The 17,549-nt window shown below is 52.3% G+C and overlaps 5 protein-coding genes across 5 annotated transcripts; 4 read left to right on the top strand and 1 right to left on the bottom strand.

Moving 5' to 3' along the window:
- Positions 1-6,412: 6,412 nt before the first annotated feature.
- Positions 6,413-7,251, top strand: T069G_06921 (uncharacterized protein; the record flags this gene model as incomplete). Its single annotated transcript, XM_056174131.1, has 2 exons — positions 6,413-6,667; positions 6,736-7,251. The coding sequence occupies 2 exons, from the start codon at positions 6,413-6,415 to the stop codon at positions 7,249-7,251; spliced, it is 771 nt and encodes a 256-aa protein (XP_056027710.1).
- A 749-nt stretch (positions 7,252-8,000) lies between these two features.
- Positions 8,001-8,893, top strand: T069G_06920 (ubiquinol-cytochrome C reductase hinge protein domain-containing protein; the record flags this gene model as incomplete). Its single annotated transcript, XM_056174130.1, has 4 exons — positions 8,001-8,090; positions 8,282-8,414; positions 8,588-8,701; positions 8,829-8,893. The coding sequence occupies 4 exons, from the start codon at positions 8,001-8,003 to the stop codon at positions 8,891-8,893; spliced, it is 402 nt and encodes a 133-aa protein (XP_056027709.1).
- A 946-nt stretch (positions 8,894-9,839) lies between these two features.
- Positions 9,840-10,174, bottom strand: T069G_06919 (uncharacterized protein; the record flags this gene model as incomplete). The annotated part of the gene is made up of 2 exons (XM_056174129.1): positions 9,840-9,914; positions 9,983-10,174. 2 exons carry the CDS (start codon positions 10,172-10,174, stop codon positions 9,840-9,842), a joined length of 267 nt encoding a protein of 88 aa, XP_056027708.1.
- Positions 10,175-12,304: 2,130 nt separating this feature from the next.
- Positions 12,305-13,308, top strand: T069G_06918 (copper/zinc superoxide dismutase (SODC) domain-containing protein; the record flags this gene model as incomplete). Its single annotated transcript, XM_056174128.1, has 2 exons — positions 12,305-12,560; positions 12,647-13,308. 2 exons carry the CDS (start codon positions 12,305-12,307, stop codon positions 13,306-13,308), a joined length of 918 nt encoding a protein of 305 aa, XP_056027707.1.
- A 1,050-nt stretch (positions 13,309-14,358) lies between these two features.
- On the top strand, positions 14,359-16,881 carry T069G_06917 (uncharacterized protein; the record flags this gene model as incomplete). The annotated part of the gene is made up of 4 exons (XM_056174127.1): positions 14,359-14,558; positions 14,646-15,458; positions 15,543-15,894; positions 15,961-16,881. The coding sequence occupies 4 exons, from the start codon at positions 14,359-14,361 to the stop codon at positions 16,879-16,881; spliced, it is 2,286 nt and encodes a 761-aa protein (XP_056027706.1).
- Positions 16,882-17,549: the final 668 nt, after the last annotated feature.

The raw sequence follows: 17,549 nt of genomic DNA, 5'->3' as shown, positions 1-17,549 counted from the left end.
GAATTGGTGCTAATGAGACATATTAACACATATTGCAGTTATTAGTATGTAGTAGCTAGCATGTAGACGCAGCAGCTTGTCAATGAGAGTTCGAGTCGAATCGAATCCAGTCGAGTTGAGCCGTGGGCAATGCTCGGCACTGATTGTCGTCCGCCAAGCGGCATGTGTCAATTGGAGCTACGTCAGTTGTTGACCGGATGGAGCTGTGGATATGGCCAGTCCAGTCCAGTCCCATTTGCATGTGGCGTCCATACAGTACGGCTATATGCCTACTAATAATAATACAGTGAAGTTGCAGGTAGCACTCATGTACAAGGAGTCGAAGTTGCACAGCAGCCAGCCATCGGCATCTGGTGGGATGGCTGAGACACAGCACGGACGGCATGGCCAGTCTCTCAGGTTCTCCGTGCTTCCATGCCTTGTCCTCGTTCTTCCATTCTCCCCCAGTCTCCGAGTCTACAGTGCCTGCAGAACAGACAAGGAGAATAAGAAAGAACCTACCTTGACGAGACACAAGACCCTAAGCAAAACTAGAGTCCAGCGGCCGTTCCACGGTGGGGGTTGCAGCAGTGGGGCTATTTCTTTCTTCTCTTCCTGACCGGAGGAGCTCAAACGGGAGCCGCCGTAATAGCCCGGGCCGCCCAATCAGGCTCCGTACCATCCCGTACGGCCTGCTGGGCCAGCATGTACAAGCACCTCTGCATATCCCCCTCTGGCTGAATTCGGTGGAAGAGGGGGGCTCGATAGGCTTGGAGAGTTGTCGGGCAATCGGTCCTGCAGATGATGCCACATTGGTTACAGTTGGCCCCATGGGAGCTGCATCCAGAGTTTGTGCCTGAATTGCCTGGACGTGGGATCGAGGACCTTGCTCGTGGGGCTGATACAATACGAACATGTACAATACAGTAGCTTGATGCTCACTCTCTTAGCGACCAGACAACTACTTACCACCTGAGGCTGGGAGTGCTACCTTGGCCCCCCTTAAGCAGTCGCCTTCTCGCACCAATTTGCCTGGAAGACGGGCGTGGATGACGCTAATCGCAGGATCGTGCATTTCCCTCCTTAGAAGGCGCATAATAATGGGTGACAACAGAAGCAGCAGCAGCAGTATAAGAACAAGCGGAACGCCAGGGAAACGTTAATACGAGAACCGCGTGAAGGATCCTAGACATGCATGGTGAGGCTGGACACGAAGCGACTCCCCCGATTTGCTACGACGTCTCTCCGCGCTCCAGCCAGCGTCCAGAGTTGAGGCCAGGGCAAGGGGTAATGGAGGGTCGGCTGAAGCCAAAGCGACAAGCAAACCTCCTAGGGGAGGCGGGAGCGACGGGAAGTGATGGGTTGAAGAAGCGCCCTATTGTGACCGGTGAGCTAGCAGCATGTGCGTTGGGAGATGGTGGCGGGCTGAGGGCTGGATCTGTGTGAAACGTGATGCTGATGCCGTGACAAGCCGGCGAAAAAAGATGAGGTGTCAAAGGTTGTTGAACTTGGAACTATTGAGCTCTGACATCTCGATCAACGATTGCAGCAAAAAAAACTACTTGTACTTGTAATATACGAGTGTGAGTGAGCAGCATCTCGTCCATTATATCGCCTGACTTCTGCGGGATTCGTGGGCCAGTCGGAGCCTCTCCGACCCGGCGCCAGAGGGGCAGAGGCACGACTGTACGGAAGAGGCAAGGGAAGGCCTTTCTGCTGTATGTATTGAACTCGTCAGATGCGACAGGGGGGCCCAAATGCGAATCACAGCCTGCCACAATGACAGCGACGAGACTGGCAGAAGCAGGCAACGAAAATAGCCGTCACCGAATGGCTGGATGCTGGGGCCTCGCTTACCCTTGCGCAGCCGATACCAGAGTCGGACTAGCAGAGTAGCAGAGCTTGATGCTTGAATGTAACTGCAGATCCAGCCAACCCCAGGGCCACGTCGAGGGCATCAATGTTGCAATCTGGAGAAACGGATAGTCGTACGCCCCGTAGCAGCAGGCCAATGGCTCCAAGAAGAATCCATTGACTTCTCAAACACATCACATGTATACTAACGTACATAAGGTGCCTAGAGTATCCAGTCAGTAGAGATGGTTATCAGTGCCTGTATCTGATAATTCCACTGGATAACTCTCACAGACTCGACCGGCATCATCAACGCTACTTGGCAGGCATTAGATCGATGACCGATTTGGTGGTGGGCGTGTGCCTCCAGACTCTTCCATGCCGTCTCCCGCCCCTCCGCGCGCCCCCCCTTTTTTTCTCCTCTGACCCCCTCCCATCATTTCAACGACGCAAAGCCGCATACAAAGACAAGCCACCGACTCTTGCTGTTGGCTGCTCCAGGCGCGTTGATTCGCCTCAACTGAAGCTCAACTGCACACTTATAGTACGTCACCTACATCTTACCGGGATCCAGGAAGTAAGTCCGTGGGAGCCCTTGTGCTTCGCGCGGGGCACACATTGGTGGTAACGCGAAGGCCATGCACAGCATCTCGTAACAAAATCTGCTGTGCCCCCCGTCGCCAACTAGCCAGGGCAACCAAAAAGCATATGCAGCCCAAATCAGGATTTTGAGGGATACACAGTATGTCAGTTCGCATCTCGTGTGCCCACCGTCATTTAGCCCATTGTTGCTATTCTTATTCTTCCCCCCATCTGCTCTGCAAAGCCAAGTTGCTGCTGCCGCTCATTCGATGCTTTTCCATGCAATTCGCCGTTTGCGGACATGAGTGTGCCCGAATGGCCTCCACAACGATTGGCAAGGTGACGAACGCACAGCACAGATAATATGACGAGGACATTCGATGGATGTCTCATTAGCTGGACATGCATATGCAAGTATCGTATCGCAAGGCCCCGGGTGCTGCCACTGCCACCGTTACTCATACCCCCCTCGATCTGGGTGGCATGTATTACCGAATGCTTTTTGTACGGGAGAGTTGGAGTTGCAATGTCACGAGGAGAATGGAGCCAACAGCCGCAGAGCCGGCGAGTCGGGTCCGTTGGCCATTGTTACTTTTAACTCCGTGCTGTCTAGGTTGATGCCATGTGTGATCGTCTCCCCCAGACTTTATTCCCAAACACGCCCCCTTTCCCCCCCGCCTCTTTAAATCCCCCTGAACACTTGACTAACCTTTCGGAGTAATCGCCCATCGCCCCAAGGTAAATCCCCGATTCGAACATCTCGAAGTGACAACAGTCAAAGAGAGGCTCTAGGCAATGCAAGGAGTACATACGGGGTAAGCTCGACACCACTCCGAAAGGCATGGTTTGCAGGGTCAGGACCAGTCGCCATTGGCCACGCGACAGCTGCCACCCCCATCCAGCGAGTCGACCAATTGTCAAGACGAGAATCCTTGTATCGAGGTGCTGCACAAGCTGCGCGTTCACCTGTTAGCTCCCGCGTGGTTCTCCAGTCTTAGCTGGCGCGCATCGAGCCAGATGATGCAGGCTCTGCGTCGCGGAGACGCGGGCCTTCATGTACAAGGGCTGCTGGCCGTGGTGAGATCGCCTGATTGAGGCGAGTCAGGAAGGGGGGCGTGTAGATGTAGAGGCAGAGAGCTCCACGACGGGCAGACTCGACTGTTGCAACCGGTGAAGAAAAGAATGCCCAACAGCCCGCGCCTTCGATGACACATGAGCGCGTGTCGTCAAACGGCGAGAATCGAATTAAGGTTGTACAGGCCTATCGACTGATCAGCAGTCCCCAGCCATTATAGTGGCGGGCAGAAACGAGCTATGGGGCCGGTCCCCCTAGCCCTGGCCTATGGAAGCCGGGAGGAGTAGAAGCGTGGCTGTCCTGCAGGCGCTAATCTGCTAGCAAAGGTACGAAGTAGGTACCAGGGCCGAAGTGTTTTAGGAGAGGGGAGCTGACCACATGCAGCCGCTCGCGGTGTCGGTCTGAGCTGTCAGGGCTATGCTTTATACAGAAGATTGAGCATTGCTAGTCACTTCCGTATGGAGCACCTTGCTTCTTAGTCCTGAGAGTGTATCAACATTGCCCATCTTGGCTGTGTGCTTTTGCTTGTGGGCAAATTGGGCTGTTGCTGAGTCATGGTCGATGGAGCAGCCAAGGCAGTGAGAGGTGGTACACGCTGCCGATAGGTGGGAGACAATGGAGCCTTGGTGTCAGTATTTTATTACATGTCAATTGCTATTTTGCACTTGAGCAGGTGTTGTGCGACGGGCAGGGATGGAGATGGGATTCCTCTCAGCACTCAATGGGCCGCTGCTGGCCGAGTTGGAGAGCAGCAGATCAAATATGCTCCAGGGCTGTCATATGCCACATGCGCACTCACTACCGTCGCAGCATCTTATCGCCAGATTGAGCCATTGAGTGTACGGCCGGTCGCTTCTTGTCGCAACAGCAGCGGGAGAGGGGGGGTCCGTCTTTTCGAGCAGGCATTACTTACCAAGGGCCAATTGATTGGATTGATGATCCGTCTGCCTGCTAGTGTCACGGAGAAGCAATTACTGTCCCGTACAGTTCAGTCCAGCAACAGCAAGGAAGACGGACACAAGTCGGTGGAACGCAGCAAGGTTCGATGCTGGCGATGGATCCTTGGACAGGCACTAAGGCTAGTACCCTCTCAGCCGCTATTAAAGAAGTGGAGGCGGTAAGGGGCCCTGCCTTGTCCTGTACCCGGACTTTGGTAGCACCCTTGGTTAAAAGGCGAGTCGTCAATTGTTTGCGACAGGCGAGCTACGGCAGAGTCCGGCATCTACTAATCTACTCATACTAGAAATCTATGTATCTGCCTGGAGCTGGATTGCAATGAAATGGTGTCAAGGTAATGATTATGCACCCTTTACAGCATTGAACTTGGTGCCCATCCAGAGCATCAAGCAACTCGTGTCCAAGGCATGGAGTGTACATGTACTTGCGACTCTGTCTCTGCAAGCATGCATGTACGAGCAGCATCGAACATCTAAGTTGTCACAACAAGACAGACAACTCAATTGATGCTGTAGACTAACACTGCTGCTCAAGATCCTTTGGTGCTAGTGCCAGCGAGAATCCGCCAAGATGCTTGCCGTACCTAGCTGCGCCGTTTTCCGTGTGCATCTTTTGTGGATAGCTCGGGATCCTTGCTCCAGCCAGGCCAGATAATTCCCATCAATGACTTGTGCAGGCCCCAACACTGATTCAGTCTATCTTTCGACGAAGAGGGAGTTTTCGTGAATACCAAGTAGAGTCCATACGTACGAGCACTCATATCACCTGTACAGGCACCAAGCATGTACTCGTACTCTTCAATAAATTCAAACTGTCCATCAATGTTAATGGATTACTGCACGCTCAACTCGTCTTGTGCCCCGAATTAGCACCAGCCGCGCCGCGGATTACATACGCCCGTCCTCTCCAGCCTGCCGCCTGACAGATCACCTTACACAGCAGCATCCAAGACCCAGGCGCCGCTGTGCAGTTTCTTTCCCCCCACACCCCTCTCTGGCTCCGTCTTTTGCCTTTCTCCTCACTCACTCGTCGCTTTTTTTCCATTTTTTTTGCTTCTGGTCGTCTCGTCACAACCGCTTCCAACGCCCACACCCCCAGCCACTCTTTTTTTCCCTTCCCCTTCTCCTCTTTTGGTCCTGTCGCCTTCTTCTCCCCCGTTTGGGCCGCCCAACGTTGAGCGCCTGCGCCGGCCCCACCACACTGGCAACAGACATTGAACAGGGTCTGTCGAAGACGCTTGCGAGATCTCCTGCTAGTACCAGCTCCAGCACCTCCCAGCTTGCCAGCCCAGCCCAGGACAGGACAGGACAGGACAGACATAGAACACACCGGCTGCACTGCTGCTGCACGGCGTGCCTGTACGTGGACGGTCCATCGAGCTGCTCTAGCCCAGCGATCCGGATAGGAGCTAGGGTTTGCTCGAATACCCTTGTCGGAGAGAAAAAAAAAAACAATGTCAATAAAGTAAGCCTCCTTCGCGAGCCGCCGTCGTCCCGTCTCTTTTCTCTCGTTTCCCTTGTCCCCATCCTGCTGCATCTCTTGTTCACTGTCCCCTTTCCATCTTTGTCGTCCGGTGCCTCCCAATCATTGCAGCTGGCGCGGCTTCAACGTCGCCTGGCTCGAGTCCTCCAGACTATTTAATCTTCTCATCACTCTCCTTCCTCTCTCGTCTTCCCCCTTCTCTCTTCTTATTCTTGCCCGTCTTCGTCTGCCTTCCTATACAGGAGCAAGCTAGCTTCGTCTCCGGTCCTCTCTCTTCTGCCGAGCCTCTCCTTTACCTTGTCTTGCCTTGTCTTGACCTTGCCTTGCCTACCTGTCCATATCCACCTCCTCCATCATCACGTCTGTTCCGCTTCGTTTGCCTTTTGCTCGCCTGCCAGAAAGTTGTTCTGGTCAACGGCTTCCTTCTGCCCCGCTGTCGAGCCCAGAGGTTCATGGAACCATGTGCCTGGGCCCCGCCCCACGATGAACAATCCTCATGACTATCTTATCCCGAGCGCCACGAGCGCACCTCCCCCGCGGCCGATCGATCCTGACAATGCCGATAGTTGGGTAATGCTCAACCAGGGCGGATTCGTGAAGCTGCAGAATGAATCAATCCTGTACAAGCTCGATTCGCGCATATCATGCGAACTGTCTGTCCCCCCGGAGCTAAGAGCTCGCTGCGTCCCGTTCCAGCGCAAGAGTGACAAGGGAGCGCTTTTCCTAACCAGCAAGCGGGTTGGTGAAGCCTTTTGAAAACGACTCCGTATGGCCTGGGCGCCTGTGTATGCTAATGTGCCTGGCAGATCATCTACCTCCCGGCAAAGCCAACCCAGGAGCCAAAGTTCGAATCCTTCAGCGCTCCCATCCTAAAGTTCCAAGACTCAACCACCTCCTCGTCCATGTGGTGGGGATGGGTTTGGAAATCAGACTGCATTCCCGTGTCAGGCGGTGGAATCCCGCCGGAGCTGCCTCGCGTTGAGGTCAAGTTCACCTTCTCGGATGGCGGCATGATGGAGTTCAACGAGGCTTACATTGGCCTGCGAGAGCGTCTCTTCCAGTACCAGGAAATGCGCAGGGAGCTGGACGGTAGCGTTCCAGATGAACCTCTGCCTGCCTACGAGGCCGAGGGTGGCCGCCAGAACCCGACGTCGTCAGACCAGCTGGCCGTCCCACCACCGAACCGCTCAGACAGCTCCGCAAGCCGCCGTGCTCCCAACGAGCCGCCGCCAAACTACGACGAGGCGCAAGCCCAGCAACTCAGTAACCGACTGGAAGACCACATTCGTGGCGAGGTCGACCGTGGTGCCGAAGAAGAGTAGACGGAATAATTTGCGTGCTCCGTAGCGAAGCCAAGCCTGGGCGAAACGATTAATGAGACTACGAACAATCTCTGTTGTGATTTTGCGCTTGCTTCTCTGTGGAATGGACCAACTTGAACAGCTCGGTTTAGTCGCCGTAATATGTTGCTTTTGGATGGATTTGGATGGCGCCGGAAGTACAAGTACTATTATATTCGAACCATGGGTTTATTATTACAGATGGACAAGGGGGTTTATTAGAGCCCGCCAGGCCCTACAGCTGCAGGGTCTGGCTTGATGAAATGCCAGTTTTTGTTTTTGGGATTCACTACTTGAAGCCGTTGCATCTGTCCCACCCTTGTATGATATCCTCTCGTTGACGTTTCACTTTGCACACGGCGTCAGGTCTTCCGTTGTCCTGGCTGTGGATGTAAGGGGGTGATACAGCCCCCCAGCTGATCGGAGATCTTAAACCCCCCAGTCCTTGAGTGAGGATCAGCCAAAAAGGGCAACCCCAGCTCTGCCAATAACCTCCCGACGCTACCACAGCTAGCTTGCCTGGTTTTTAGCTGACAAAGATGAAAGTAATGTGACATATCCCGTGACTTTAGCCGGCCGGGTCGGGCCAATCAAAATGCCTCAATTCCGGATCAGCTTTTCGCGAATTTGACCGACAGCTCCCGATCTGCCAATACGCTCACCCAAAACCGTACGATACCGCACACGGAAACCGATCACACGGCGACATCACCACTCGCCAAACCATCGCAATGGGTATCTGGGACGCTTTCTCCGAGATTGTTGAGGCGGTGACGCCATGGAGTGTTGTGGAGGCCGAAGCTCCGGCTGAGGAACCCAAGGTAGGTGGGATGTGTGCGGCATGAAGGACCGGAAAAAATACACTTGGGCAGCTCTGCAGCCATTTGGCCTTGTTGTCATTTTGTGGCAAAACAGGATGAGCGGTCAAATGGCTCTGCGCTGTCGAAGTGTAGTCCCATTCCTACATGAGAGCTCAGTTTTCAATGGATCTTGGGGCTGATTGACACCACAGGAGGCTCCCGAGGCCAGCGTAGAGGAGTCCAAGGACGAGCCCGAGGAGGAACCCGCCGCCGAGGAAGAGGAGGAGGAAGAGGAAGAGGAGGACGAGGAGGAGATCAAGGACCCCAAGGAGGAGCTCGAGGAAGGTTCGTCAATTGCCTCCATCCCGTCTTGTTCTTTTTTTGCGCAATGTCGTCTTGGAGAGAAACCGGCGGCCGCGGTGCGGGGCGAGGCATTTCCGCTTTTCATGCGCATCCGGATGCTGGCGACAATTGTCTTTCTTATGGGCGCTATTTGCTGACACGGAGTGTTTTTCCAGAGTGCAAGAACTCTCCCCAGTGCTCCCCCGCCAAGCACCACTTCGACGAGTGCGTTGAGCGAGTCCACCAGCAGGAGAGCGAGGGCGAGGCCAAGGAGGATTGCGTCGAGGAGTGTACGTGGCTCACTCATACTCCCCCATTGTTTGTCATGAATCGCAAGAGTGCTGCACGGCGACTTGATCATTATGATTTATGACTCACGATGTTTATATGTTCTGATGGCTGACTTGAGCTCTTTAGTCTTCCACCTTGCTCACTGCGCTACCGCATGCGCCGCCCCTAAGCTGTGGTCCAAGCTGAAATAAATGTTTCTTGAAACAAGATGAATCATACACCCGACGAAGCACGCCCGAAACCAAGGAAGGAGTTGAAGGAAGAAAAAAAAGGGTGTCGACGTAGCGGGCAAAATGCTCAATTACCGTGTTGGGGGTATGCATGTTCATTATATGATCAACTCTTCCGATGGTCAACGACAACTACAGCAGCTTTTGCCATCTCGGCGGAACTGCCCTGTGTGTAATCTTACGCTCAGCGAGCCATGAAAATAGAATTTTTCTCTCTTGCTTGCTTTGGTCCGGCGTTCATTTCTCTTACTTTGTGATGCTGCTGATACTCCACGATGCTGACCAGTTCACGACACAAGTATGACTTCTATGGAGCTCGAGTTTGTGTTATGATAAAGCGCAACGTTGCTTTTGTGCTCATGTCTACTTTGTGTGCCGTGCCAGCAAACCTACATGATGAACTAACTCTTCATTTTTGCAAATGCTCACTTCAGTAGCTACCGTTGAGAACTGAGCTGACATGTTGATTCTATCAAGCTACTTCAGCAACCTTTGAAAAAGGCACTCCACCAAGTCAATTCCTTGGTGTCGCAATGAGGTCAAAATTGAGCTCATGCTAGAATCATACACGATGATAATCTCAAACTTTGATATTATATAAAGTGATTCGATCAACAAGAAGCTGGTTTTCATAGATTAATCAGCTGAGAGGACCCCCATATAATCTAATGGCATGAACAGCAAAATATTCATTTTCCCCTATCATGTTACACCCGGCAGGCTTGTACTGCTCAGCCTCGTACCGTACAACCATCTCGCCCAATGCAATCCTCCGCCAGTTGGGAAAGAAAAAATAACACTCGCATCAGGCCAGAAGCAAACATCGAATGACCATAGAAAAGAAAAGAAAAGACTTCCAAAAACGCCCGTTTGCTGCCTGCTCTTCGTCGTAATGATCCGCTCGGTTTCACAAAGAAATGGCGCCCCTTCTATTCTCTCGGACGTGGAGCATGCCCTGTAGACCGCAAAACACAAAGAATCCCTGAGCAACATTAGCAAAAACCAGAACATTTGAGCCACCCGGTTCGAAGTTCGAGAGAAGAAACGCACGATATAGACGAAGACGGCGGTGAAGACGGTGCGAGAGACGGCTTTGCCGTCGGTAGGGTCGTTGGTGCTGCCCATGAGCTGCTCGTGGTTGGAGCGGTAGAGGAGGGCGAGGACGCTGAGGATGATGATTGCGAAGAAGGAGATGACGGTGCTGTTGGGAACCACGAGAACAATCGTTAGCTTGAACTTCATTCTATCAAAGCTTCTCGCTGTTTCTGAGGAGCTGTTTCCGCGAGAGACGGAAACTGTATGCCGACGTACCACGACCAAGCTTGCATTGAACTAACGACGGGCTTCATGATGGGCGAATTGGGGGCGTGCGAGTGCAAACACGCGAATCGGAAGACGTCGGCGATTCTCCTTCGGAAGGAAAGTAAAAACGAGAAGCGAAGAGGAGCAAAAAGGAAAAAAGGAGAGGTGAGAGAATGGACACACCAAAAGAGCCTCGTGTAAAAGCTCCGTAGTTTTGTTGTGTTCTCCGAGGCTGGCGAATATGCAGAGTTGCGTAGCTTCGAGATTCCAATGGCGCAACTACCTAGGTACCTGCCAAAGTTACGGGTGAGGGAGCTATCCGAGAATACGCCGGCGCGGTGCTTGAGGTGAGTTTGCGGCCTTGGATGTTAGGCGGCGAGGTTTCGGGCTGCTATACTGGACTCCGGTTGGTAGGCGCGCGGAAATGGCGGCCTCGCCCATCTTTAAGCGCCCAGCGCCCTAGTACTCCGTACTTGTATATAAGAGCCCAAGCCCTTCGGAGATGCGGCACTTTGAAACGAGATATTTTCTATTAGCAGCGAATTTATATGCGTCTATTTGATCTACTGGGCTGTTTTGATGTTTCTTGCATTGGCCGTGTTTCGTTTGACCGCGTGCGAATGAGACGGGGAGAGGTAGAGGGAGGGTGAGTGCTGGTAGGCTCTGATGGGGCTGAGAAGGATGCCTAGGTATGAATCCAGGCTTATGGTCGTACAAAATCCATGAAAATCGTTGGAAGAGGATGGTTGTTAGCAGAGCTTAGTGGCGAAGCTGCAATTGCTTGTTTCACAAGGTGGACGAGGCGAGATGGTCGAAATATTCGCGGCGAAATCCATCTTACACTGGTGTAAGTGCCGTTGCCAACGTAAGGCGTGGTAGAGAGGCAACCTACATGTACTCTCCCTCTAAGCAACGGCAACAGACAACACAGCCACTACTCACTACTACATACTCCAAAATACGACTACAAATATACAGTAGAGAAACACGGGTTTATGCGGCTGCTGCTTCTGTACTTACAACACACACTCATCCCTGTCTAAAGGAAGCACTTTTAGGCTGAGCTGGCCCACCCAGTGTCGCATCACGGCTCGGCTGGCCGCCTATCAATCTCGTCCAGCCAGGGGGGGCTCCCTTGCGCAAATCTCGAGTCGCATCGGCTGCCCTCGCCCGCCCAACCAGCCGTCGTGGCCTCGCAACGTTTGGGGGCAATGTACTGGTACTATTTTTCACTGGTAGGCAGGCTATGGGCGCAGACCGGAAGCCGGCAATCGAGAATGTATTTTTTGGCTGCGAATGGGTGTGAAACAATGGCAGTGCTGATGTGAGGCCTGGGAATATAAAAGGGAATGAATGGGTGGTAGATGTAACAACACCTTTGTGTTCCAATCTCTCTTTGTTGTTGTTGCTGCTGCAAGGTCCCTTTCTTTTCATTTCTTGTGTACGAGTGTGTGTTTCTGTGGGAGCCGGCTACCAACAGATTTTGAACAAACGAACAGGCAAACAAACAGTTCACGTTTTTATTTCATTTTCGTCGAGAATATACCGGGTCATAGGTCGGACCATTTAGCAGTATATCAAGGACGCAAACAGCCCTGTTCATCGACCACGAAGCGAAAACGAGACCATCGATTGCTGTCTCACTTCGCTACAATCCCGTCCTCCAAGTAACCTTGTCTGCCACTATTTGCTACCGAGGGTGGGAAGAGACGAAAGGGCTTGGACTCGAAAGTCAGGTACGTGCATGGATTCTGGTCAGGATGGGATGCCCTGAATGTCTCGAGCAAGAGCTGTCTCTGAACTGTCTGCCCTTTACCTTGCTTTGACGTTCATTCATGTTCTGCTTGCTTGTCTCCTTGTTCGTCTTCTTGTTCAGATATACAATTGCTTGGCATTTCCCTGTTCACCTGGCTGTTTTGCCACTTTCTTCTTTGTCTCTTCATTTATCGCATCATACTTATATGGCCAACAGCGCCAAGTTATCCAAATTATCCAAGTTATCCCAATAATACTTGATATCATTCGTTACATTACCGACAACGATCATCTGTCTCTCTCTCAGCCTCCAAAATGCGCGCCTCTGGAATTTTTGCTATTCTTTCTCTCGCAGTGTCGAGCTGCGTTGCAGAGAAAGATGCCCCCGTCGTAACCGGCAATCCTCAAAGCGTCGAATACAAGGCGACTCTACCCAAAAAGCCCTTCTTCGCCGGCGCTGATCTGGCCGGCAACGTCAAGGGCTCTGTTTCCGCCGTGGCTGCTCCTGGCGGTAAGGGCGTCAGGTTCAGAGTCCAATTCGAAAACTTCCCCAAAAGCGGTGGCCCCTTTAGTGAGTTTTTGTTTGCTTCTTTTGCTTCCCTGGTCAAAGGTGATGCGACGGCGTCAGAGTGGCTAACCAAACCCCCTTGTATGCAGTGTACCACATCCACGAAGAGCCGGCTACCAATGGCAACTGTACGAGCACCCTGGCTCATCTGGACCCGTATCATCGTGGCGAGACGCCTGCTTGTGATGCTACCAAGCCCGAGAGTTGTCAGGTCGGTGATTTGAGTGGGAAGTATGGCAAGATCACCTCGGATCCGTTCGTGGCCGAGTATTTTGACCTCTACACCTCTCTTTCGCCCGACAACCCGGCCTTCTTTGGCAATCGATCAATCGTCGTCCATTATGCGAACAAGACACGGCTGACGTGCGCCAACTTTGCCAAGCTGCCGGTGTCGAGTGCTGCCACAAAGTCGCATACAGCCACCAGTGCTCATCATTCGGTCCATGGCCCCGTTGCTACCGGTTTTCCTCATAATGTCACTGGCGCTCAGAACACCACAAGTCATCACCATCCCACGGGAACCCATTACACCACCGGCTCTCACCACAGCACAAGTGTCTCTCCTACAGGTGCTGCCACTCTCACCGGCGTCGTCACGATCACTTCGACCAGCTATGCTACCGTCCCTCCTGAGATCACTACAAGTGCCACGTCATCCATTGCTCCTTTCCCAGGAGCTGCTTCAGGTAATAGAGTGTCCGTCTTTTCTTTGCTGACTGGCGTTGTTGCTGTCATGTTCTTCTCCCTGTGAGATACTAGAAGGGATAGGCCCGGTACGAGAGTGAGTAGGTACGGAGCTGAATATGTGCGTCTTTTCTCTTCTTTTCTCTTCTCATACACATTTAATGATAGACTTTTTTTTTTTTGCTTTTTTGAGCTGGCTCTTTAAGTAGATTCAGGTAGACATCCGAATTTCATTTCCCTTTTCAAATGGTTGGGGTGGGAACATGCTGCGGGCTTCTGGTTAGCGGGAAGCGGCTGAACAACAGCAAGCAGCAGGAAAAAGGAAAAAAGAATTCACTAATACATGGTTACATTTTTAATCTCCTTCTGCGTGCTTCATTGGTCCGTAAAGGCAGGGCAACTGTTAAAAATGAGGCTGGTTGGCCTTGCAGCGCCCCCATGCAGGCAAACGATAACTGTCTGCCAATAGTTTCTTGTTATGCTCTTCTCCTTGCTTCCAAAGCGCACATGCAGTGACAGCTCATAAAACAGTAGCGAAGGCCCGCTTGTTTGGGCCGCTCAGAGGAGGAAAAGTGTACGAATACCGGTTGTAAGAATTATAAATTGGGCTGGCTCCAAGTTGTTGGACAGCCAAGGAACAAAAATCGTATGAAGGAAGTAGAGAAATCAAAAGTGTTCAGATTATCAGAAACAAAGTTGAGCTCAAACTCAATCGCAACTCAAAAGGTTAGCTTCACGTGATTGGGATTCCGACCACTGGCAGCCACCATCGGCACCTGCATTTGGCACTGTCATCATAGCAACTTTTTTTTTCTTTCTTTGTTTTTCCCCTTCTGAATTTCTGTTGTAGAATTTCTAGGATTGAAGCCTCTATTGCAGCACGCATGATCCTCTAGCCTTTTTTTCTCTCATCATTGTTTTTCTTCTCCCCCTGCTAATAGTTTTCCTTCAACACCAGCATCTTCTTTCTAGCATCGCCAATCGGTTCCTATCGATCTCTTCCTAGCTACTCCACCACCCCACGTCTTGTTGACTTTCTGCCGTCCATCGGAGATTGCACGAGGTGCTCGACCATGCCAAGGAGGTAGAACTTCCGGGGCACTCAAAAAACATCATCATGGCGAAGAAGAAGGTGAGACAGACATTGGGTGAAGAGGCTTCGCTGGACAGTGGGAGTGCAAGTCAACCGTCTGTGCCATCGGCCACGGCGCAAGCGTCTCAGGCATCGTCAAGTTCAGGTCCTAAACCGAGATCTAGAATTCCCCATGCGGCTCCAACGACGGCCATTTCACCCTCGCTCGTCATCTGTCGCAACAAGTATGTGTATGGCAATCCGTTTTTTATATGATTTTACCATCGTTTGTTTTTGGCAAGCTCTTTCGCTGACCTTGATCTGGTAAATAGGCACTGGCGCCACATCTCTGCGTATCACGGACCGTGGCTGCAAATGCCCTTTGAGCTGCTCGAGACCCTTGCCAACATCAATTACAACACTCCCGCGCCGAGGCCCATCGATGCTGCCTCCTTCTTCGATCTCGTCAAGGTGCGACGGCTTGTCGACGAAGCTACCAATCTTGCTGTGAGGGCTGCTAGCGACATCGCCTCACCAACTCTGACCAACGTCAATGGTGGCTTTCCAAGCATATCGTCGGCCATGGGCTCGCACGGGCTGGGTGCGCCGCCAGTCCATGGCGGAAAACTGAGCAGAGAGCGCAAATTCCGAATGAGAGAGCAGGCCAGCCAGAAGCTGGGACGGGCGTATCGCTTGGACGAAATCGCATGCAGCGTTGCGACGATGCAGGGCGCCTCGCCGCTGGAGGATGTGGGCAGCCTTGTGCTGCAGCGCAGCCCCAAGGATTCCGACGCCAAGTATGTGCACTTTTTCCATGAAAAGATACCGTCAAGGAAAATGGCCGAATCGACGAGCTTGCAGCCTCTGACGGATATCATTGAGGACCGGCCCACTGAACCAGAGGTGCTGCGAACTCGCGCAACTGTCAAGATATTCAAGGAGGATTTTGACGGCGCCATTTTCGATCTGACACACGCTCTGTCTATATCGCAATTCGTTCGCAGGTCTCATGGTCCCAACCAGGAGGAGATGCAAGTTGGGGAGACGCAACGCACAGCCAGGAGACGGCCCCATGATATCATCTTGTCAGAGAAGGATCAACCTAGCAGCTTTGAAGCGCAGCTATACTTTCAGAGAGCATCAGTGTATCTAACAATGGCTACCGAACATGTTCTGGATAGCATACCAACACCGCCATCTAATCAGGCCAATGAGCAATCTATGGCTAGGGAAGCAGACGATGGCGATGCGGGAGCAGAGGCCAGCGGCAAAAACTCTCCCGAGCCAAACAAGGAGGGCGCGCGAAAGCAGGCCGAGTCGCGGAAATTGGTCAAGACATTTGCTAAGCGCGCCATCAAGGACTTCCTTTCATTCATCTCACACTTTGATTATTCACCCAATCTCCCCGCCAAAGCAGCCAAGGAGTTTAACGACCGTGTTAACCTAGTCGCGCACGGCATGCGCAGCTCAAGGGCCATTGACTCGAGCAGTTGGACAGAGTCACACACAGTCTACCCCTTATCCGACCTCTTTCGCTCTGTTCCCCCTACCGATCTCCCACCGTATCCGTCTCAGGCCGTGGTAAAGCACGACTCATACCAGTCTCCGAAAGAGCTGTTATCGACGAAAGCAGCTGCGGTATGCGAGTGTGTGACATATCACCCGTTACTCGCCGACGCATTACACTCTCTTCTCCTTGCCCATTGCCTCGCCCAGACCTCCACCAAAGAGATCCAACGGCATGCTTACATGGTTGCCCGTCTCATCAGGCTTGCCGACGGGTATCCCATCTTTCAAGCGAACCGGTCTCCTGCGCGAGCCGACTGGGCAGAAGTCATCCATCGTACTGAAAACTGGCTTTCCCTCAGTTCCTCGTGGGACACTCTGTGTTCCCCTGCTCCACTGCCCATATACGACGATGAGCCATGTTGTGGCCATCATACATGTATTCACTCTCACAACCAGGCCCAGACAGCTGTGATTTCGGCCGGCAGGGCCGCTTCTGCTGCAGCAGCACTTATCAACGGCATGTCCTCTGACGCTGCCGGCGAAGAAGAAAAGCGGCGAAGAGAGCTCATCCGCGAGCAAGCGATATTGGATGCCCTTGATGATGAGCGCGTTACTGACGAAGCATCATTCCGCGCAGCCATCGAAGCCCACGAGAAGCGTGCTCAGCGGAATGACGCTGTCATTTCAGGCAAGCCTTCCAATGGCACCGCTACCACACCTAAACCAAGCCCGGGAACAAGCATAAGTCCAAACGGTCCAGACGCCTTGAATGGCACAAATGGCACAGACAAGCCGATGCATGTATGGGTGGCCGAAGATCTCAAGGAGGATGCTACTGACACTGATATCACGTCGCGCCGCTGGTCCGCCGATGACGGTAGAGACTACCCCCTCATGACAGACCGCGCCAGTGCAATTGCGCGATGGGTGCAAGAAGCTCCCGCTGTTACGGGCACGGCAAAACGCAAGAAGCGCACCAAGAAGACAGGGGCCGCTGGCGAAGGCGCCAATACGAGAGTCGATGAAGCTGGAGAGGGGTTGGAGAAGCTTGAAATTTAGGCCTTGGGCCATGATTTGTTTGACTTGTTGCTGTGGGCACGCAGCTAGATGTGATCTGTTGAGGCAACTTACTTTGTCACATATGTTTTATGAGGTATCAACACGGCAGCAGGAAGGCATGTCTGCCATATGACTATGGAGTATAGGAAGGGAAACTGGAAGGTTTACACAAAATGTAGCGCAAAGGCTCAGATAGGCTTGTATTGGGCAATGTATGGCATGCATAGTGATCATATATACGCGGTAGTAACGAAACAAATGGTTTAATTATAGAAACCATTCGGCAGCTGAGAGTTCCCCCTTTGTTTATTCATGATCCATCACCGAGTATCCATCACCAAAGTCGTTAATCTTGCTTCAAGTCGTCATGCGTATCATTATTACTCTGTCAAAGAGCTCAAGTTCTCGAATCGAATTGAATCGAATCGGAATAGATGATGTCCCCTATAAAACTCGATCAGTTACCTTCATCCCATCTATGTCCTAAAGCCAAGTCCACATACCAAGAGCACCCAGAACACCAACACCCAAAAAATAAATACCAAAAGTACAAGCAGTCACTTCACCCCCGTTGCAGAGACACATATCCCCTCTTCAAACGAATCCTCTCATCAACCAACAAGCGCAACCTCTTCATCACGCCTGTCCTATTTGGCCGCGCGGGCTCT

The sequence above is a fragment of the Trichoderma breve genome, chromosome 4 (assembly GCF_028502605.1).
Source record: "Trichoderma breve strain T069 chromosome 4, whole genome shotgun sequence".
In the NCBI taxonomy this organism is placed as follows: Eukaryota; Fungi; Ascomycota; class Sordariomycetes; order Hypocreales; family Hypocreaceae; genus Trichoderma; species Trichoderma breve.
This window is presented reverse-complemented; position numbering and strand designations above follow the sequence as displayed.